This window comes from Myodes glareolus, chromosome X (assembly GCF_982192425.1).
Source record: "Myodes glareolus chromosome X, mMyoGla1.1, whole genome shotgun sequence".
NCBI lineage: Eukaryota > Metazoa > Chordata > Mammalia > Rodentia > Cricetidae > Myodes > Myodes glareolus.
In genome coordinates, this window is record NC_142053.1 from 5,039,303 (window position 1) to 5,059,885 (window position 20,583).

The following is a 20,583-nucleotide window of genomic DNA, read 5'->3' on the forward strand; positions in this document are numbered from 1 at the left end:
GCTTAGATTTGATTTGTTAAGTCCACAGCCAGGCAACTGCTGGTGCTCATCACTGGGTACACTGAGGAGTATCTAATTCAGAAGCATCTCCTCTTGGCTTTCCTCAGGCATGTCTCCTGGGCACTCCCCAACTAGACTGCTGTTTTGGTGGCAGAGCAGCCTTAGACTCTGCTGAGATTTTGCTTGTCAATAGGATCACCCTTTGTTAGAGGCTGTGCAGCTCTGTGTTTGGGATTCCATGTTAAGAGCTTTCAACATTTAGCCAAGTGACATCAACGACAAGGAAAAACAGCTGTATTGCCTGGGGCATCTCATTGCTTCTGCTCTCACTGAACACTGGGTAAGTTAAGGTATAACAATCCATTATTTTGTGTATGTCTAGGTATACATGTGTGCATATTAGGACTGAGCTTATAGGAAGGGAGAAATTAGAGCAAATACCTAGATAAGTACAGATGCACAAATAAATATCCATGCATATACTATTCATTTCTATACTTAAGCATGTATCAATTGTGTGCTGGTTTTGAGCAAAATAAACTGAAGCTGAAGTTTCTGTAGGACAAAGATTTTCAGCTTTCTCAGACTTGCAAGACAAGCGACTCTAGAGAATTGTGGGTGGTTAGGACAGGTAAGAGTCTATGGGTGCTAACTGACTTACAAGAAAGACCCCAATATCTGTTGCTAGATGGTCTAGAGCAAGAATCTTGACCTAAACATAGGCACCTACTTCCAACTTAGAGGACAGGACATTTCCTCTTTGGGGGATGAGGCAGGATGATTAGGCAGATGGTCTCAGAGTAGCAGTGACTGGCCTTCATACACAGTCCAGGCCAATGCAGCAGGGAGATGCTGGTATACACTGAGTATATGTATGATTCTGCAAAGGCCTCTAGCTGCTGTGGGTCCCTCTACTCTCCACAGTGCTTCAGCACAGGACTCCGTTGAATGACGTGAACAGCCCTTTGACACTTCCACCATTTGGTACTGGGAACATGTGACTGAGGTGCAGCCAGGTTGCATGGCCAAGGAACCAAAAAAAATGCCCCTTTGCTTCAATACTTCCAAGAGACAAGAGAACATGGAAGGCATCAAAAGGTGAGGAAAAGGGCTCTAACACGTTCCTGGGCATTGCTTACAAATAACAGGAGGCACTTTATCTGTACAGTGACAGGACTAATGGGAGACACCCTTAGACAGTAATTCTTAGACATCTTGCAAGCCAGTGGAGTTCACACAAACCATAGGCTGGTAAGTTGTCCAATTCCATCATTGTGCTTCAATGTTTCTATGCTGCCCTGGACTGTGACAGATTGTGTCTCAAGTTTTCCACATCTCCCCCTTAGGACACCACTCATAGACCAGCCAAGCAGACTGGCCCTACCTTTATACCACAGACCCCTTCTGAGGCTTCCTAGTAGGCTGATGAGTGCAGCGTTTGGCTGATGGGTGGTATCAGATCTCTCCCTTTCCCTTTCCCTTAGTCCATCTTCTCATGACCACCATCTCACTGGCTTGCTCTCCTGATGCAACAGTGGACTCCCTGGCAATGGCGGACACCTTATTCATACTGGTAATATGACTGGGAATGAGATCGGTGGGGAATCCCCTGGACTGAGAGTTGGTCGTCTGTGTATGGTTTTGAGAAGATTCCTAGTGCATTTCAGAGACTCAACACCTGTCAAAGGCAGGCTGAAGCAGCATAGATCTATTATCAATTTGAGAGTCATTATAGAAATATTAAGTGCCAGCTTGCCTTTAGTTAGGGTAGCTGTGGAGAAACCATGGACCTTATGTAGGGTAGCTCTAAAACTCTGGTTGTGAGTAAGTGAACATGGATGCACCAGCTCTTCTTAAGCCATGATCTGGCAGCCTTCCGTGTGTTGGCAGCCTAGCAACTATTAAATTATATTGCTTGTACACTAGAGCCCTTGAGTTACATCTCCCCCAGTTCTCAAAGGTTGACCCCAACACCAGGTGCTCTTCTCAGAAAATTCATTTGACTTGAGCTATTGGAGCAAATTCTTTAGCTGTGCAGAGGCATAGCACACTTACTAGATAAGCCCACTTTAGCCTCAAAAAGCCTGGAGAGATATTGAACCCAGATAGATTTAGATATAGACTTTGGAACTCTAATACCATCAAAGAAGAGCCTTGGAGGGGACACAAGATCAGGAACAATGGTCAATCTAGAAGATTTTCCTTCTTCTTAGAAATTGCGAAATTGACATAACATGCAATTAATTTTTTAAAAAGAGTCTTATAGGCTGAAACTATGAGTTTGGGCTAGACTTGAAGCCATGATGACCCTCTTGCCTCAGCCTTCTGAGTGCTAGGATTGATTATAAGTCTGAGTCACAACACTGAGCTGAAATGAACTTTTACTGAAGTGTACCCTTCTGTGGTGTTTAGTCCATTCAGGATGCTGGTCAATCATTACCATCATTTGGTCCCACAATTCTTCCCTTAGCCCAGATGGAAACATTTTAACCATTAAGCTGAGCTTCTCCTATCTTCAGGCCCTGTAATTACTCATTTTTCTGTCTCTCCAGGCTTAGCTATTTTCAATATTTCATAGAAATGGAACTATAAAATGCAGCCTTTTGTATATGGTTTCTGTCCCTGAGCATGTTTTCTAGGTTCACCTATGCTGAGGCATCCATCAATACTTAATTTGTTAATGGGTGAATAATGTCATTGTATGGATAGAGTACTTTTTTTTCTATCCAGTCACTGAACAGCGGATATTTGTGTTGTTTCTATCTTTTGACATATTTTAATTTTTCCTTATTCTTGAGAATTTCATACATGTATACAATGAAATAGTGCACCTACCTTCCCAATTACACCTCCAACTCCCCACATATCCTCTACAAGTCTTCCTCCTAACTTCATGTACTTAAAAAATCCCACTAAGTCCAGTTAGTGTTGCCTATATGTGCATGGTTGTGGGGCTATCCCCAGGATCTTGGGAAACCAATTGGCAGCCACATTCTCCAGAAAGAAGGACTCTCCCTTCCCCAGCAGCTACTTACTTCCAATAGCTACTCAATGTGTGGTAAGGCCAGGAGAGCACCTACCTGTCTAAAGTTGTACAGAAACCTTAGCTTCTGTAAGCTCATGAGTGTGATAGCCATGCAATACAGGCAGTACATTTCCTATCTTGAAGCCAAGTGAAGACACCCAGAAGCCCCTGCATACCATGCTAACTTCTAGAAGAGGCAGAAGGCCAAGGGAAATGCACTGAGTGGAAAACTGATTCTGTACTTTCTCAAGACCCAGGATTCTTTCTGACCTAAAACTGCAACTTCAGAAAAGTTGACAAAGTTCTAGACTCTTATGGCAGGGTTTGAGGGAACTCACATGTTACTGTGACTCATGTTGGGTGGGACATGACATTCTCATCCCAGACAGAATGACCTATCTATCCTGGACTCTATTTGCCTGAAGATAAAAAGGCCCTGAAGGCCTTGTCCTCCAGAAGCTAGTTGTGCCTCATCAGCTATAACTTCATATCCCAAGCCCTATGGCCTGGCCTCTTTACAGCACAGCTCTGTGTCTGGAAACGGGCACAAAGGGAAGACCATCATGTAGTCCTCAGCTATTTAACCACCTGGGAAATCCCTGTGGAACCATTTCTTGTAACAACAGTCAGAAGAAGCAGTCAGTGTATCTAAGTCAGGTGTGGTGCTATACATGTGTAAACTTTGCATAAGCAGGAGTGTCACAAAGTAGAGGTTAGCTTGGGTTAATAGAGAGTTCAAAGTCAGAAAATAGTGAGACTCTGTCTTATAAAACACACAAAAAGCAAAACAACAATAACTAATATGTCAGAGACAGAGACAGAGAGAGGAGAGGAGAAGAAAGGAGAGGCGACAAAGAGAGGAGGGCAGAGAGAGACATGCACACATACACACAGAGACAGAGAGCAGGGAGAGAGAGTCAGACAAAAAGACAGAGACAGGGAGAAAAGAGGGAATCAGGAATAGGCAGATCCTGGCTATGGTGACTATATGTGGAAAATCCTTTTGAGAGATTGAGGAATCTAAGTCGTTTGCAAATGAGCACTCCATCAGCAGGCAGGATCTATACAGATTCTTAAGACACTGGGCTTCTTCTAGACCTTTATAACCAAGACTTGGTGTTAACAATGACAGGCCACAGTGGTCAGTGTGTTTTCTAATCATGGTCCTTGGCTTCTAAAAACAAGTCTAGCATGTAAGCAGGGCTCTGCTTAGGATATCACTTTTGCTCATGGGTAAAAAGAGCCTCAGAGAAGCCAAGAAACTTAAAGTCATATAGTTAGTGAATGGCCAAGGAGATGGTGACATTCAAGACTCAGGGCTATAAGCCAGTACCAGAATGTTAAGAACTTAGTCATCCATGGTGGTGAATGTTTGAACACCTCAGCAGTAAGCAGGCCTTCCTCAGCTGAACTCGGAACTTATTCTGGGCACCGAGGGAATCACAAATCGTTTCAGCTTTGTACATCAAAAGGCTAGCTAAATCCTGCTTCTCGGTGTTGGTTACGTGTTTTCATTTCCCTATAGGGACTGTTATACTTTCTAAATCACACTTTAAAAGGATAGAGCAGATAGTGATGGCCTCAGAGAAGAAATTCCTTCTTCAGGTTGCACACAAAGGGAGTTTGGCTCATAAGAATTTGCTGAACCTCCTGGGTCCAACCACTTGATTACAAAGCCCATTATGTGGCCTCAGGGGCCATGGGGGCTTCGCTGTGCATCTGTGTGAACTGCCAGATACTCTTTGCACATTAAAGTGTTGCCGAAAAAATGGATGGTCTTGTGACAAAGACTCTGGATATTAAATTCCAATTGCAGAATTCAGCAATGTGAAGTGCTAAGAGGTCTGGAGAGAGGCCCTGATTCCTTAGTGTTTTCCTACCTACAGAATGGGAGCATGAGGCTAGCATACAAATTTCCTTTAAGGATTCTGTAAACTTGGAAATGTAAAGTTAGCATAGTGCCTGGCATGGTGCAGATGCCAAATAAATATGATCTCTCTTTCCAAGCCTGAAAATTCAAACACATTCTTGGTGGTCCTAAAATAGCTGTTAACATGGTTTGCTCAGCACCATTTGCCATTCAAGGCAGATCTCCTTTAGTTGTTAGCTATGCTCCCAAACAGCTGTGTGCAAGGCCAACTTTTGTAAACCAAATCATAATAACATGCATCAGGAATTTGCCACTGAAAGAAAATCTTCAGTGCATCCTTTTATGAAGTGAAAGCTCCTTCATTTAATCTTATTTTTTAAAGAGTGTGCATTTGAGGCTATTACGCAGTCTTGTAATGAATTCTAATTCAGTTTTTTTTTTACCACAAACATTGTTCTGTAGCCCCAAAGGACAGATTAAACAAGAGTAAGTTATATGAAAATAATTTTAAAACACATACATGTATTTATTTCAGTGTAAGTGGTATGTCTGATTATATAATGGAAAGCGTCCTCTCTCTCTCCCTCTCTCTCTCTCTCTCTCTCTCTCTCTCTCTCTCTCTCTGTCTCTTCCCCTCCCCTCTCATGTGTGTGCTATCAGAGGGAAGGGAGAGAAAGGGGCAGAAAGAGAGGTGGTAGGGTGGTAATGATGGCATGGAGATTGTGGAAGGGATAGAATTGATAGAGGTGGTGACAGTGATCGTGATGTCGTCATGATGTGTTGAATGTGGTAAAAGAGGAGTAGCAAAGGTGACAGATAATTACCCAGTGGTTACAGTGGCAATGATTCTAGTGGGACTGATGCTGTTAATGGGAACAGAGGTGGTGGTGATGTTAGTGGTAGAATAGATAAGGAAGTAGCAGACGTGATGGTATCTGTGGTGGGAATGAGGCACCAGGGGGAGCTGATGGAAATGCCGTTGAGTACGGTGTTGCATACCGTGATGGTTCCCAGAAAAAGGGTGATCTTGTAAGGTATTTCCTTCTTGTAACACTCTAAGAAGCTCCCACTGACTGGCCCAGAGGAAGGGAGAGAGAGAGAGAGAGAGAGAGAGAGAGAGAGAGAGAGAGAGAGAGATTGATTATATAAGTTCTCACTCTATAGCCCTAGGTGAGCTGAACTCACTATGTAGCCTAGGCTAGCACTGAACTCATAGTGATCCTCCTGGCTCTTGGATTTCTTATAAATAGAAAAAAAATCTGAACACTGACTCTTTGGGGGAAAACAGAGCAGATTTTTATTTGTCAGTATACTGTCAATAATGTAATTTGCTGTCAGTTGTACGTACAGGTAAGGGCAGGCAGCATAAATCCTTTACACGCCATTTGGTCATTATGGAGAGTAGGGAGCTGTTGTATATTTTGCTGTGTAAAGTCATGCATTCAAAAAGTAAGGGTGGGTGCTGGTGTTTGGGAAATTACTTCCTGCAGTTATTTTATATAGGCCAAGTTAATTGTTCTCAATCTTTAAGGCATAACTTGAGGGAGGAAGGGAGGTGGGAACATGTTTAGTTTGCCTGAGAGTCTTATGGGCAGGCCTAACGCTAGTGAGCATCAGCACCTGAAGCTTATTACAGAAAAAGAGGCAGCTAAAGGGAGCTCTATCCACTAAAGAGATAAGGCTTCCAATAGTACCAGGCAGGGATGATTGGGGGTTCAGTACAGACACTCCCACAAGTATGAGTACAAGTTGAACAGACAAGAACCAGAGTCGGGGAGCTGGAGTTCTAGGGATGGGTCACAAACCACATTAGCAGTAAGAACAAGATCAGAAGTTTTTGGCAGAGTGCAGGGGTGGGTTAGCTCCTCATTTAAGTGAAGGTCAAATGTAGGAAGCGGGCTACAGTAGTGGGGCACAGTACTCCAGGCAGGAGGGCAGCAGTCTGGCAGGCCCCAGGGGAAAGGCTTTTGGCCTGCTTTGGGGACTAGCAGGCGGCTAGTGGGTCTGGCACACAGTAAGCTGGGAAGTAGCCATGAGCTCTCCTGGGGCCTCACAGGCCATGGGAAGGGGCTTGGGTTCTGTTTTGTTCACAGTGGGAAGCCATTATGGGGAAAGGTGAAGCAGAGGAAAGATCAACTTGATGTTTGTGAAAGCTCCCTCTGGATGCTCATGGGAGGGGAAATAAATGTCATGGGAAGGAAAAGGAACATGGGACCTAGAGCACGGGGCTGGGATCAACTAGGACAAAGGAGGAGAAGGTGAACACATGGCCAAGCAAAAGGGCCTGTGACTGTACCTCAAGTGGGTACTGAAGGTGGCACTTACTTATTAAGGAAAACAATGGGCTCTAGAAAAATGAGCCACACGCCCAGTGCCATGAGTCATAATTTACAGACACTAGCAAAGCCCATATAGCAACTAGCTGAAACTGTTAAGGCCATGCTTTGCTTGTCACTGCAACTGTGTGGCAAACTGTATACTAAAGGCTAGGCAGGGCTGTGCGCCAATAGGACTATTTACCAAGACTGCCTGTGGGCTACATGTGGCCCCAGCGCCCCGTTTACCAAGACCTGACCTGGAGCATGGGTTGAAGTTTTTCCCTTGGGAAATACCATATTTCCAAAGCCCCTTCCTCACACAGCAGGACACCATGTGGTACAGGCCTACTGTCCATGAGGGAGCAGAAAAGCTTTACTATTTCAATCATAATGAAAGCCGAGTGACCATTGTGACACTGTGCAATCTATGCAGCAGTCCCAAATGCTATACTTCACCAGCACTAACGACACTAATTGCACAACTGTTGGCAAGGACTCTGGCTGCAGTGGAAGAGGGAATAACATTCCCTCCTGGATTCCTTTGGGCCTTGCTCTCTCAGACTTTGTACACAGTTGGGCAATTTGATTTTTTTTTTTTTACAAAGCATCTCTCTTTGGCCTTCAAGGGTCTCTATGATAATATGACTTCACTGTCTACCCCTTTACCTTTTCCTAATGGCTCGGACTGACACATGCAGGTTGGAAATACTCTGTGGAAAATGTCATTCTGCAAATTATGTCTTCTTCTATTCCTGATGGAAGGAAGGCCTCAAGACAACCACTTCCCAGAAACTGGTAAGTGCAGCAGCTGGCCCAGTGATGTTTGCTCCTACTATGTATGAGGTGCTTAGCAGTAGTGCAGGGGCAGAAGACCAAGAGGTCTCAGGCACAAAGCTGGATGGAAGCAAAGAGCCCTGGGAAGACAAGGCATGGGAAAACAGCTCTGCCTAGGGAATTGAGAGGCTGTGGAGCCTGTGACACTGGAGGGAAGCAGACAGAGGCAAACCTGTGTTGAGGGCCATGGGTTTAAAAGATTGGTAAAGAACAAAAGAAGCAGCTGGGCTTGGGCCTCAGGTTTGAGTGTCTGTGGTAAAATCCTGGCCTGTGGTTCATATCTCCGTTTTTCACATTGAAGTCTTAGGGACGTCCATATGTGAGAAGGACAGACATGGGCAGGATAGGGGGTGTAATGCATTAATCCACATTCCCCACAGAAACCAAATTCTGTAGCCCAGACTTGAGATGCATGTGTTCTATCAGAAGTCTGGAACACGGCCTCTAATCGACATCTTTACCTAAAAAGACACACATCAAGTCCTCTAGCTGAGGGTGTAAAGCAAGAGGACTGAGTCTGCCTATATTTTGGGGTGCCATAGGCCCACATCCCTAAGGTAAGGCTCCAGGGTTTCACATTACCTACAAGGGAGTGAAATCTGGTTCTCAGTGCTGCCTGGAGTGGTTCACTTCCAGACACCTGTTATCTCGGGCCTAATATCATGGAATCTGCAGGGAGGGGCTGGGTAGAAATTCAGACAAGGCCATTGTATGCTCCGGTCAGTTCAGAGGTGGGTAGTATCAAGCTTCCGCATGCCTGTGGAAGCCAGCTGCCAAACGTAGCTCCCTACCCAGAATTTTCCCCAACTAACAGGCTGATTTGCAGATCACTTAGTTTCTCAGCTGAGCTACCCAGTCAGGACCCAGATGCCAAGCCCAGTGGTGTCCTTCAAGCTCAGAATTGCTCAGTCCTTGCCGAAGTGAGCAGTTTGCAGGCAAAGCCTGTGCCTGGCTTCCCTCCCTGTTTGGGTGTCAGTAGCAGGAAAAGGGCCCTAGCTGCAGAAGAGGAGAAGGGGGCAGGGTGGGCAAAGGGAGCGAACAGCTGCGTGCTCCATGGGGAGGATCCCCAAAATAGCAAGGCACATGCGCACTGCAGGCCTTGACCCAGAATGCTCAGAGTTGCACTGTAAATCCAGCTCTCCTCTGTGCAATGGGGCTGCTGATGAGACCACAGCCATCCTTAGGGGTCCTCTGTATTCCAAACTGAGATTCAAGGACACATTGTTCCTTGCCTTTCTGGTGGAAAAAAAAATAATTTTGAGCCAATGCCAACTTTTGATTGTTAAAGAGGTGCCAAGAGCAGTCATAGCCTGTGTGCTGTAGGACAAATCCACACCTCTGTCTTATGCATCGTAATCTCAGAGACCCTCAAATAGACAAGGAGTCCTTAGGAAGCTCACTTCATTGTGGCAACTGGGGCCCCAAGGCTCATGTTAAGAACTCAGTACGTGGTTGGGTCTGCTCTGAGGCAATATCTGGGTTTCCACAGTGCAACCAACATACATAGGATTCTCTCTCTTGAGGCCAGACTTGCACCTGTAGCAGGCGTACAGCCTACATGAAGTAGAGAATACTGACAAAGACACCAACCGTTGAACCTCAAGATTTCAGTGTCACTTCAATTCTCCACATGCCTTCCCATACAACTCCAAAGCAGCCTGGTTTGGAAGTAGACTGTGTTGGCCAGAGGGCTAAAGGGAATGAGAGAAAGATGCTAGCTACCCTTCACCTGTTATGCCACTGGGGTGAAAGCACCAGGACACCTGGAATTCACTTCTGTCCACTGCTCTGTTCTGAGACCCCAGGGCTGAGTGTATATATTGGAGCCTCTAACCTAGGCATAGGAAGCAGAGTCACTCCTCCTGGTCTCAAACTTCAACAGAGAATATACTTGCTCTCAGTGAGGGAAGACTACAGTGAGGGAAGATCCCAGAATCTAGCCTAGAGCTATGCATATCCAAGGGGCCCTGGGATTGTGGCAGGAGGCCAGATATAGACAGGCCCTTGTAAATCGTATCTGTGCTCTCAGAATTCAAGATGAAAGGGACTTGTTCCAGGTTATTCCACTAGTCACAGCTTTGAAACTCTGAGATCTCCTTCGTGAGTTTAGTACTCTGCGTGCAAAGAAAAGAACAGAGCTCCAAGGTCGATGGGCACAGACCTTGACCTGAATTTCACACCACAGAGGAGGTGAAAAGAGCACCTCCTACTGGGTATTCTTAAAGAAATGGGTGAACTGGAACTGGGGACAGTATTATATGAGTCATCCAAAACACCACATACTCTTTATGGGGTGAGGGTATGTGCTCTCTTCCCAGAATTCAGTTCCTCACTTTCAATGAGAGGTGGGGAGACAGATTTGGACGGGTTTGGACCATTCTGTAGGACAGAGCACACTGCCTTTAGGATGGACTATTCAATGGAACTGTGGATGTAGCTCCCCACCCTCTCACTTGTTTTTCTCTACAAGGTACTAGCTTCCTCAGACCTTAGTATTTTTACATAAAGAAAGTGATAAGGACATCCTCTCTTTCAGGCAAGGAGTAGTTGGCAAGCTTATAAGGTATACTGGGTATGCCAACTTATTGTAACCTATAGAGTTTATGTAGTAACTTGAGGCACTGAACACAGATGATGAACAGAGTGCACATGCCCTTTTCTTCCCCAAATTTAGTGACCTTAACTTCCCCTAAATTTATGGTATTTCTTTTGGCAGTAATGGGGACTGAAAGTGGAGTTTTGGGCATGCTGCAAAAGCACTGTGCCCACTGGGCTATAGCCCCAGGCCAACTCCTCCACTTTGCTCAGAAAGTGCTAGAGAAATGGAATAGGTGGCGACAGGGGCAGAAATGATACGTGACTCTGTAGACTCTGGAGCCTCAATGCCTTTGAGCCTTTTGATCAGCCTACTGGATCTGTAGAAGGAGTCCAGTCTTAACTTCAAAGGAAAGGACGTGATGTTCCACACGCCGACGCCATCTACTAACCTTGACTAGATGGCCAAGCATTGCCAAAGGAAACCTCTTTTCTTGGGCCACAGCAGTCATTAAGTAATCCTGGTACAAGATGAACAATGATGCTGAAAAGGAACTTGAATCACTACATTTCTTAACAATGCACTCAGCATTTTGGGTTTAGAAAGAAGCTTTCCATCGAAGAAGCAGCAGAGTATAGCACAGGAAAAAGGGCCCTGAAATCTGCCTGTTTAATAGGTCTGTGACTTGGCTCAAGGTGCTTAGCTTATCTGCACCTCAGTTTCCTTGGGGTAATGACTTCTTCTTAGGGTAATCAGGACAGTGCTCCTGAAATGCTAAGCAAAGCATTGCCATCTAGTCAGTGCTGAACAATGCTGAAGGTGGTTGTTCTTGCTCTTGGCTTGTCCGAATTGTGTTTTTTCCATAGAGCAATGGATGAACACCGCAGCTATTTAGGAGCATAGGAGCAGGTGTAAGACTAGAACCCCAGGCTCTTGGGCCTTGGCTTTAGGCTAAAAATATTGGTCACTTCAAGTTCCCTTCTTTCTTCAAAGGATCTTTCAATTGTTTATATGAAAATTCCAGAGCAGTTAAAACTCTCTCCTCTAGTGGCACATGCCTGTAATCTCAGCACTCAGGAGATTGAGTCAGGAGGATCATTACTTTCAGGTCAGTCTGGGCTATAGGATGAACGATTCTGTCTCTATGTAAACAAATCTTTCCTGTCAGACTGATAGAAGTTTATTTTATTATTTTAATGTGATACAGTTTTTTTTTTCTGTTAGGTTGGTTTTCAACGCAACAAAAAGAAACCAGTTAAGGTTACCCCACAGAGCAGATTTCTGTGTTCGGAAGGCTTTCGGGCTGAAGTCAGGTGGCACAAACAATGAGCTCCCAGATTCATGTTGTTTCTTGGGACCAGAGAGCGGTATTAACCCTGGATGTCATTAAGTCTCAGAAAGACAGCAACAATGGAAACCTTTGAAATCCAGCTAAGGCCACACTTGGGAGCACAAGGCTGGTTACTGCTAAGTACAGCCTTCTTCCATGATGGTTTGAGTTCCTATAGAAACTTCTTTGAACAGCAGGCCTTCTTGTTGTTGAACACCCAGGATACGCTGCTATTAACCTGTCAATTTTGAAATCTTACTTTTCTAATAGCCTGCTGTTCAGATCGCCAGCATCTGCCCCAAAGCTGGAGGCTAACACGGGACACCTTCCTGAGGCTACAGGGATTGATTGGCCACTAAAACCCAGCTGCTTTCATAGCACGCCATGAGCTGCCTGGATACTTACAGATGTGAGCAACAGTGCTTACCAGGCACTGGATAGTGGGCTCTTTCAGCACTATCTGTTCTGATGACCATATGTGTCTTCCAAGATATGCCTTCATCTGGGAAGGAGGCTCAGCTGATGGAGCTGTCTTCATAAACTCGGGTAGGTATATTTTTGGACCCCTTCAATTGGGGCAAATCACTGGCTTTCTAGGTCAGCTTGGCATTTCAAAAATAGCCAGGCCACTCTGAGCCAAGGACAGAGAATGAGGTGTGCCATGGAGGAGGAAGAGCTGATGTTGATTAAGTGTAAGGTGCGACTCTAAAGCAATGAATGTGCATTTTTTTTAATATGGCTTACAAAGGGTTTGAGCGATCATTTGCCATGAGAACCCAAGCCAGAAAATGGCATTAGCAGTGGTAGCTGCTCTACAGTGGGAACGGCTCCAAGGACCCACTCCCAGAACAGCCATCCCTACACAGATGCAAACAAAAGGTCCACTTACCAGACACACTTTAGTTTTATGAAGTGTCTGAATAGTAATGAGGAACAGGGAAACCTCCTTTCCTTACCTATAGCCCACCCACATTTATGCCTAGGTTTTGGCCCAAGTAAATAAAGTAAAAATAAAAATAAAGAATTTAAGATCAAGCCTAAACTGGGGATATGCTAGGTGCTTTCCTTTGTAGAGTCAGATGACCAACAAAGAGCAGACTGGAACATAAAGGGTGGTTACAACGGATGTTAGAGACTCTCTTCTGGGAATGCATCAACTAGTGGCCAGCAGGTTGTAAACAGGTCACACTGGCCAACCAATCTATCTGTCTCTGGTCATCCCATGTGACTGCCCATTCCTGTGAAGGTTGTGGTACTACAGTCACCGGAGTTTTTTAGAAGGTTATGCACTTGACTTAATAGCATCTCCTCAATACATTGTTGACAATGAAAGGAAAAAAGAGAAATATGATTCAATCACTCACACCTGTACACATAACAAAATCCCTAAAATGAACAAAGCACATTACCCTGGGAACTGGGGAAGATAAGTCTCCCAGTTCTGTGAAATGACATTACCTCAGAGCTCAGGGCTCCCAGGTCCATGAGCAGGAAGGAAACAGACCTGCGGCTCTATAGGAACCATTTCCCCTCTGCTCTATTACTCTCAGAGATTAAGCAAGCCATTCCTCTGTGGGCTAATACCCCGAGATAAGAACCATTGTGTGTGCTGCAGCGCCTGCTAACCTAATCTTGGTAGAGTGGTGATGGTGCAAGCACCAACTGTCAGACTCCAGCAACCAGAGGCTCTCATACGTCCTACCATCAAGCTTTCCCTTGGGACTACCACTGGAATCCCCAATACTAAGCCTCAGACACTTGGATGATGGCTGAATTCCTAGAGAAGGAAGCACAAATGTGACAAGTGACTTTGAGAAAAGATGCAAGGGCCAGACAGTTAAATAGGAATCCTTTCCTTTACCCACTTTCTTAGTATTTTTATTATAGAAACCCACAGAGTCAGGGGTAGGGGTAGGGGTAGGAGCAGGGGTAGGTCTTTTTGATTCAAGTCCCTTATATGTTCAGTCAGTCTCCAACACCAAATGTGCACAAAGAATTTCAACAACACATCTCATGTTCAAATGTAAGGTTAGAATCATTCAACACCCCCCGCCCCCCATAGCCCATTTTCTGACCGATTCCTGGAGCTTTCTGGGCTCCTGACGATTTCCCACCATGTTGAAATGGGGAAGCATGCTCTCGATTACGAGCCGACTTTTCCAGTCATCCATTGTTTGACCTGCAATTTTATTCTTGACTTTCCAAGGCGTTTCCCAAACGACCTAGACACAGGGCTTAAGGAGACAAAAAGTATACTCTCAGACATGACAATAAGACCATTAACCCCATGAAGCACACAGGCTTTCAACTCTGAAGGCAGGCTTGTGTAGTATCTGCCTCATTCATTTTTCTGTCTCTCTTTCCACCACGCCACCCTCATAGGCCACCTCCCCCACCCGGCCCCCCCGGAATGAAGAATACTTCCGCGAGCCACTTGCCCAGGATAAAATGGCCATCCGTGGCCATCAGATAGAGAAGCAGTACTAGAAAAGAGAGGAGCAGGTGGAGGGGAGCTTGATGAGACTAAAAGAGCACTGGGATACAGTTGGGCAAAGGGAGTGCTAGTTCTGGCTTTGATTTTGTGTGGGACTCAGGGAGGGTTCTCTTATTTTCTGAGATAGTTCATTTCAGTGACAGACCCAATTTGATGGCTTAGAGCCTTTGCAACTCTGGCCACATTTGTACCCAGCCAAGTGATCAGATCAACAATTCCAATCACAACTGACACCAGGAAAGAAGGAATGGATGCTGAAAGGGACTCCAGACAGCCTGGTGCCTGGGCACCAAATGAGCTACTCCAGCACATCCTGCAGGCTGGATGAACAGACATACAAACCCAGGAAAAGCTGTTCTCTGTTTTCCACAAACTACATGTGAGATAAAAAACTATGTTAAGGTATTCAAATACGGGGTTAGCTTTCGTTGCTGTAATATGGTACCAGGCACCACAATCCTGATTTTATAAAAATCAGAAAAACACTTCCCCCCATTTTCCCACTGAGTGAAAACAACTTCTTTGTCATGTTATATAAAACAAACATCAGAGGATTCTGAAGATAGAGAGAATATAAATTGACGAGGGACCTTGGAATCTAATGAGTAACACTGATGAGTTCCCTGGGATTTCTTTGGCTTCAAATATTCTACTAGATTTAGAGCCAAAGAAACCAGCAACCTCAAAAGCCAATGGGCACAAACAAAAACACTCCAACAGAGGCTTGCTTTCAGGACCAGGAAAGAGCCTTTTGAGACAGAAAACCTTAAACCCAAACCATTCTAATCTAGCTTAACCAACAGAAAAGACACTGTAGTGTCACCCCATTCCACCACCCAAGACCAAGGAGGGGAGTCTACTGTACCCCTACTTGGCAGCAATGAGACACTTCTGTCAACCCCACAGGAACGCTGGTAGGAGATGTCTAGTGTGGACTTGGATACATCATGCTTGCCTAGCTATCTAGGTTACTTGGACTTCTATATTACCAGGTAAAAGAAAGATGCTATCTCTCTTTCCTGCCAGACCAATCAAAACAGAAGATTTAAATAAAAGCCAGTTTTAAAATATTAAAAATATTCTGATTTTAGTAAAAAGACAGCTATTCCAAGACCAAACGGTCTAAAGCTTAATTAAAAAATATTAATTGATATGTCACCAAGATGATACAAATATTACAATTACCTGACTAGAATTTTAAAATAGCAGGTATGTAAATATTTCTCTTAAGAGATACAATAATGCTTTAAACAAAGAGACAATCTCAGGAAATTGAAATATTAGAACTAGAAACCACAGTGTCTTAGATAACCTTGGTGGATGGGACCAAAAGCAGAAGGAAAGAGTCAATTTCTTGTACCCTTTGAAGCCCAACTTCTGCAATGTGAAGCCAAAGACTGGGAAAGAATGGCAGAAAAATGACACACTACCTATAGGAGACACTAATTTCAATGATGGCAGATATTTATTCAGAAGCCATGGAAGTCTCAAGAAAATAATGTAACAATTCTCAAATGTAGGGTTGTGGGGGGGAGCTTTAACACAAAACCTTATTGGAAATGTTTCAGCTGTGGAAGTGGAATCTCGACAATCTTAGATGGAGGGAAACCAAGGGAATTTATCAACAACACGTGTCTACTAAGATAATAATTAAAGGAAGTTCTCCAAACAGAAAACCACTGAAGAAGAAATGATGTATTGGCAAGGAAGAAAGAACAATAGAAAGAGAAAAACAATATGATTAAATAAAATGGATTTTCCTCCATGCTTAACTTTCATAAATTATGTTGATTGTTGAATTACCAATTATAACATTGTCTAATATAGTTATAAATATGTATGAAAGAAATATTTAACACAATTACATTATAAACAGAAGTAAAAGGGTAGAGAGAAATGCAGGGTTTTCTACTTCATTAAAGTTAGCAAAATGTTGACACTGGTTGTACATTCACTTCACAGACAGTAGTATTGAGGGCAAAGACCACAAAAAGACAAAGTAAAAACACTGCATGAATCAAATATTATTCTAAATATTACTCAAGTAATGCATAGGAAGTTAGTAAAAAGAAAAATTGGGAAAAAAATCTTATGGGGAACCGAAAGAAAACATAAATGGGTAGAAAAAAACCCACTAATATCAGCAGATATATTAAATAATGGCCTAAGAGTTTGGCAAATAAGATAAAAAAATATAACCTAATGATATAGTATTTCAAGATGTTTGCTCAAATATAATAATTTAAGGAGATTAATGGCATTGAAATTTTGACTTGAGATGATTACACTGAACCAGTAGATTGTTCTCAGTAAGACGATCTTTTCAGAATATTAACACTTCGATCCCGCGAGCACGGGATGACTTTTCCATCTTTTAGTATAAATTTCTTTCTTCAGGGCTATAAAATTCCCATTATAAAGGTCTTTAATTTTCATAGTCAGGCTTGTTTCCAATTTTGGGTGGCTATTGTGAAGGAGATTGTTTCCCTTTATTTTTCAGTCTGTTTTTTGTTGGTATACAGGAAGGTTGTTGGGCTTTGTGTGCCAATTTTGTATCTTGTCACTTGGCTCAAATTAATTATCTCCAAGAGTGCTTTTTGTGGAGTCTTTGGTGTCTCTTATATATAGAATCATCTGCAAATGGGGATACCTTGCTTTCTTTCCCTGTTTGTATCCCTTTTATTCCCTTCTCTTATCATGCTGTTCTAACTATGACTTCAAGTACTATTTACTAGCCGAAGAGAGTGTGGACACCTTTGCCTTATTCCTGTTCATAGTGGGAACTCTTTTGAGGTTTTTCTCCATTTAGCATGATGTTAGCATTAGGCATGTTGTATTTAACCTGTATTATGCTGGGGAATGCTTCCTCCATCTCTTGCCTATCCATGACTTGCTATTAAAGGATGTTGGGATTTGTTCACAAATTTTTCTGTGTCTATTGAGATGATCATGTGAGTTATCTTTTGTCCATTTAATGATACATGTATCCTGAATCATCCCCGAGTTGATGGAATAAAGCCAGGTTAGTCATGACGAATGATCTTATTTTTTTTATGTGATTTTGAATTCAGTTTTCCAGTATTGTATTGGAAAATTTTTGTATCTTTATTAGGAAAATCCGTATGTAATTTTATCTTATTTTATTTTATTTTTATGCAGTGACTTGATTTGGATATCATCAGGGGACTGCTGGTTTTGTTAAATAAAAGACAGAAAGCCTTTGTTTTTTTATTTTATGGGATAATCTAAGTAATTTTTTAAAATTCTAGTAGCAATTTTCTATGAATCCATCTGGTTCTGAGCTATATTTTTTTTAGTTGGGAGGTTTTTTATTACTGCTTTAGTCTTACCACTGATTATAGATGCTTAAATTATTTATTTATTTTTAGTTTAATTTTGGTATGTCATAGGACATCTTTATCAGTTGCCCCATTCCAGGCTCAGGAGATATCATGGAAGAGGCCAAAGTACTATAAGGCCCAGAGGATGGAGAAAGGGGATATAAAGCTGTTTTCTGAACATGACATGACTATCAGGTTTTTGAACACACAGCAGCTATTGTTACATGCACAAGACAATATAAGGTCAGTCCAGGTCAATTTTGGGCATAGACAAGAGCAAGTGATCTTCAACTCCATGCTATATTAAGGAGTTATTGAAAGTAGATAGTTGTTGGGGAGGAAAAAGCACTCTTTTGTGAGGAAGTGGCCACTGATAGACTACCTATGCTCAAGTGGATGACACCACTCTTATGCACATATGGGCAGTGCTAAGATAAGAAGTTGGGAAGGTGACATATTGGGATAATATGAAGGGAAGCTGGAAAAGGGAAATGGGGAATGGATTTGATAATACTTACTGTATACACGTATGAAACTTTAAAGTATAAAGAAAAAAGTATTATAGAAGGAAATAAATTATGTGAACATTAAATGAGATCAAGACTATTTCAATAATATTAGATAGGTCAGATTTTAGGGCAAAGAAAATTATTGAGAATGGAGAAAGACGTTACATAATAGTAAAGGCATCAATAATAAAAGACATCTTCTAAACAATGAGCTGAAAATATAGGATATATAAGTGAACTGAAAAATGATATACAAAAAGCTGAAAAGATTGAAACAATACATGGTATTTTCTGTGACTATATTGGAATCAAACTAGAAAACAATAATAGAAAAAGAGATAAAAGTTTCAAAACACTTAGAAACAAAAGTGCTAGCTTTAAAAATTGTGTCAAAATTCTGAAGAAAATAAATATGTTGACTATGACCATGAATGAAAATGAAAGCGCGGTACATCAAAGCTTGTAGAGCGTGAGTAAAGTTGTTCCCAGAGAGATTCCTAGCATTGAATGCTTGCATTAGAAGTGAGGGGGTAATTTAAACTCTCAAAGCACTTTGAAAAGGCAAACAGAAACTCAAAAGCAGACAGAAGGAAATGATAAAAAAAATAAAATGAATGATACTGAAAAGCAAAACAATAGAGATAAACCCAACAGGAAAAGCTGTATTTGACAAAGTAAAGGTATTAAACCTGAAAACTAAAAATTATGACGACTGAAAAAGGAGTGCTTACTACACACCCTGCAGATAAGGAAAACACTATTATACACATTAACTTTGGAAATTTTAAAGAAATGGAGCAATTTTTCTAAAGCACAAGTGAACCAAAGGAATTGAAATTGTCAAAATTCCTGACATGAAAGTTCAAAGGAGCTGGAATGTGCCTTACTGATAGACAACTTGTCTAGCATTTAGGAAGCTCTAGTTTGAATCCAACCCCCACCCCCAGTATGGCAAAAGGAAGCCTCTAGGCACAGATAGTCTTAAATGATTAATGAATTTTTTTGGTGTGATTGAATTCAATTTGCCAGCAATTTGTTGAGAATGTCTATGAGGAGGCTTAGCCTTCAATCTTCTTTTCTGTGTGGTCTTAAGAGAAGCGTTAGTATCACCTATATGAGAATGACCTCTTTCAGGGAACACTCGCTGACACCAAAGACAATTGTCCAGACAGAAAATTACAGAGTAATGTATAGAGAAAAATTCTAAACAACATTTTAGTCAATTGAAAAAGGAAATAGATATCACAAGCTAGCTTGGGCCCTTGTTTGCTTGGGGTATATAATGCTAGGTCGGTATTCTTCAGTCCATGTGTTTTATCCACTACAGTAGCAGGTAAACTATCAAAATCATATGATTCAAACAACATTTTGAATGCTCTAAGTAGCACTGTATGGATATGAGATTTCTGTCTTTGGAAAACATTTAGTGACAATGCCAGATTCTAGAAAGGATGTGGAGGAACTACATTACTCATCCACGGCTGGTGGGTATTTAAAATAATACACCTGCCCTGGAAATTGGGCAGCTTCTTAAGAAAAAGCATAAATAACAGCAACTGTACCACACACAGAGAGAGAAAGAGAGAGAGACAGAGAGAGACAGAGAGAGAGAGACAGAGAGAGAGAGACAGAGAGACAGAGAGATCCCGTATCAGTATGGTACCATTTTTTCTTGGTTTTCACATTTCCAGTTTACTGTGAATCTAATTATTTCCAAACAAGAATCCAACTGTTACTTAGAGTTCAGTCTCCAGATTCAGGACACATTGATTCCTCATATTGCCTCTGAGACATTTCTTCATGTCTTTCTTGCCTGAAGCAGTTTATAAATATCTGTATCTTCCTTCCTATTTAAAAACAAGACAGTATGGTCTCCACTTCAGCCTTACCTGAGTGTGCTGGGAACTAAAACTGAGGGCTTAACTGGGATACTGATCACATACTAGGGTCAAAATGGTATATGCTGTACACTCTGCATGCAAATGAAGAAGGCGAAAAAGACCGCCATTACTGCAGAGGCAGTTGTTAGTTCTGGGCTAACACAGGCTCAGCATTTCCAGTCTGTGGAGGATAGAGACTCTGTTATTTCATGGCTAGCAACACAGAACCTAAGGACATGACAGCAAATACTCATTCATTCAACTCTAAAGAAAAAAATGTAAAAACAAAACAAACTCAAAACCAAACAACATCCAAAAGGCTGGCCTGCCTTTAAAAGACACCATTCTATTCATTTCATATTCTCCCGTTTTATCTTCTCCAAATCCAACACAAAAGGGATAAGTCAGGGCGGGGGTAGTATTTGGAATTTTCTGAACAAAGGCTT

The 20,583-nt window shown here is 42.4% G+C and overlaps 1 protein-coding gene across 5 annotated transcripts in view; it reads right to left on the bottom strand.

The window, feature by feature from the left end:
* Mamld1 (mastermind like domain containing 1) overlaps positions 1-20,583 on the bottom strand; it is a 121,919-nt gene that overhangs the window by 45,331 nt on the left and 56,005 nt on the right. For all 5 annotated transcript variants that reach the window (XM_085684948.2, XM_048457601.3, XM_087902596.1 and 2 more), the window contains one exon: positions 13,989-14,147. In XM_085684948.2, the coding sequence (XP_085541074.2) occupies positions 13,989-14,084 (96 nt within the window). In that variant the 5' untranslated portion in view covers positions 14,085-14,147. The remainder of the gene's footprint in view (positions 1-13,988; positions 14,148-20,583) is intronic.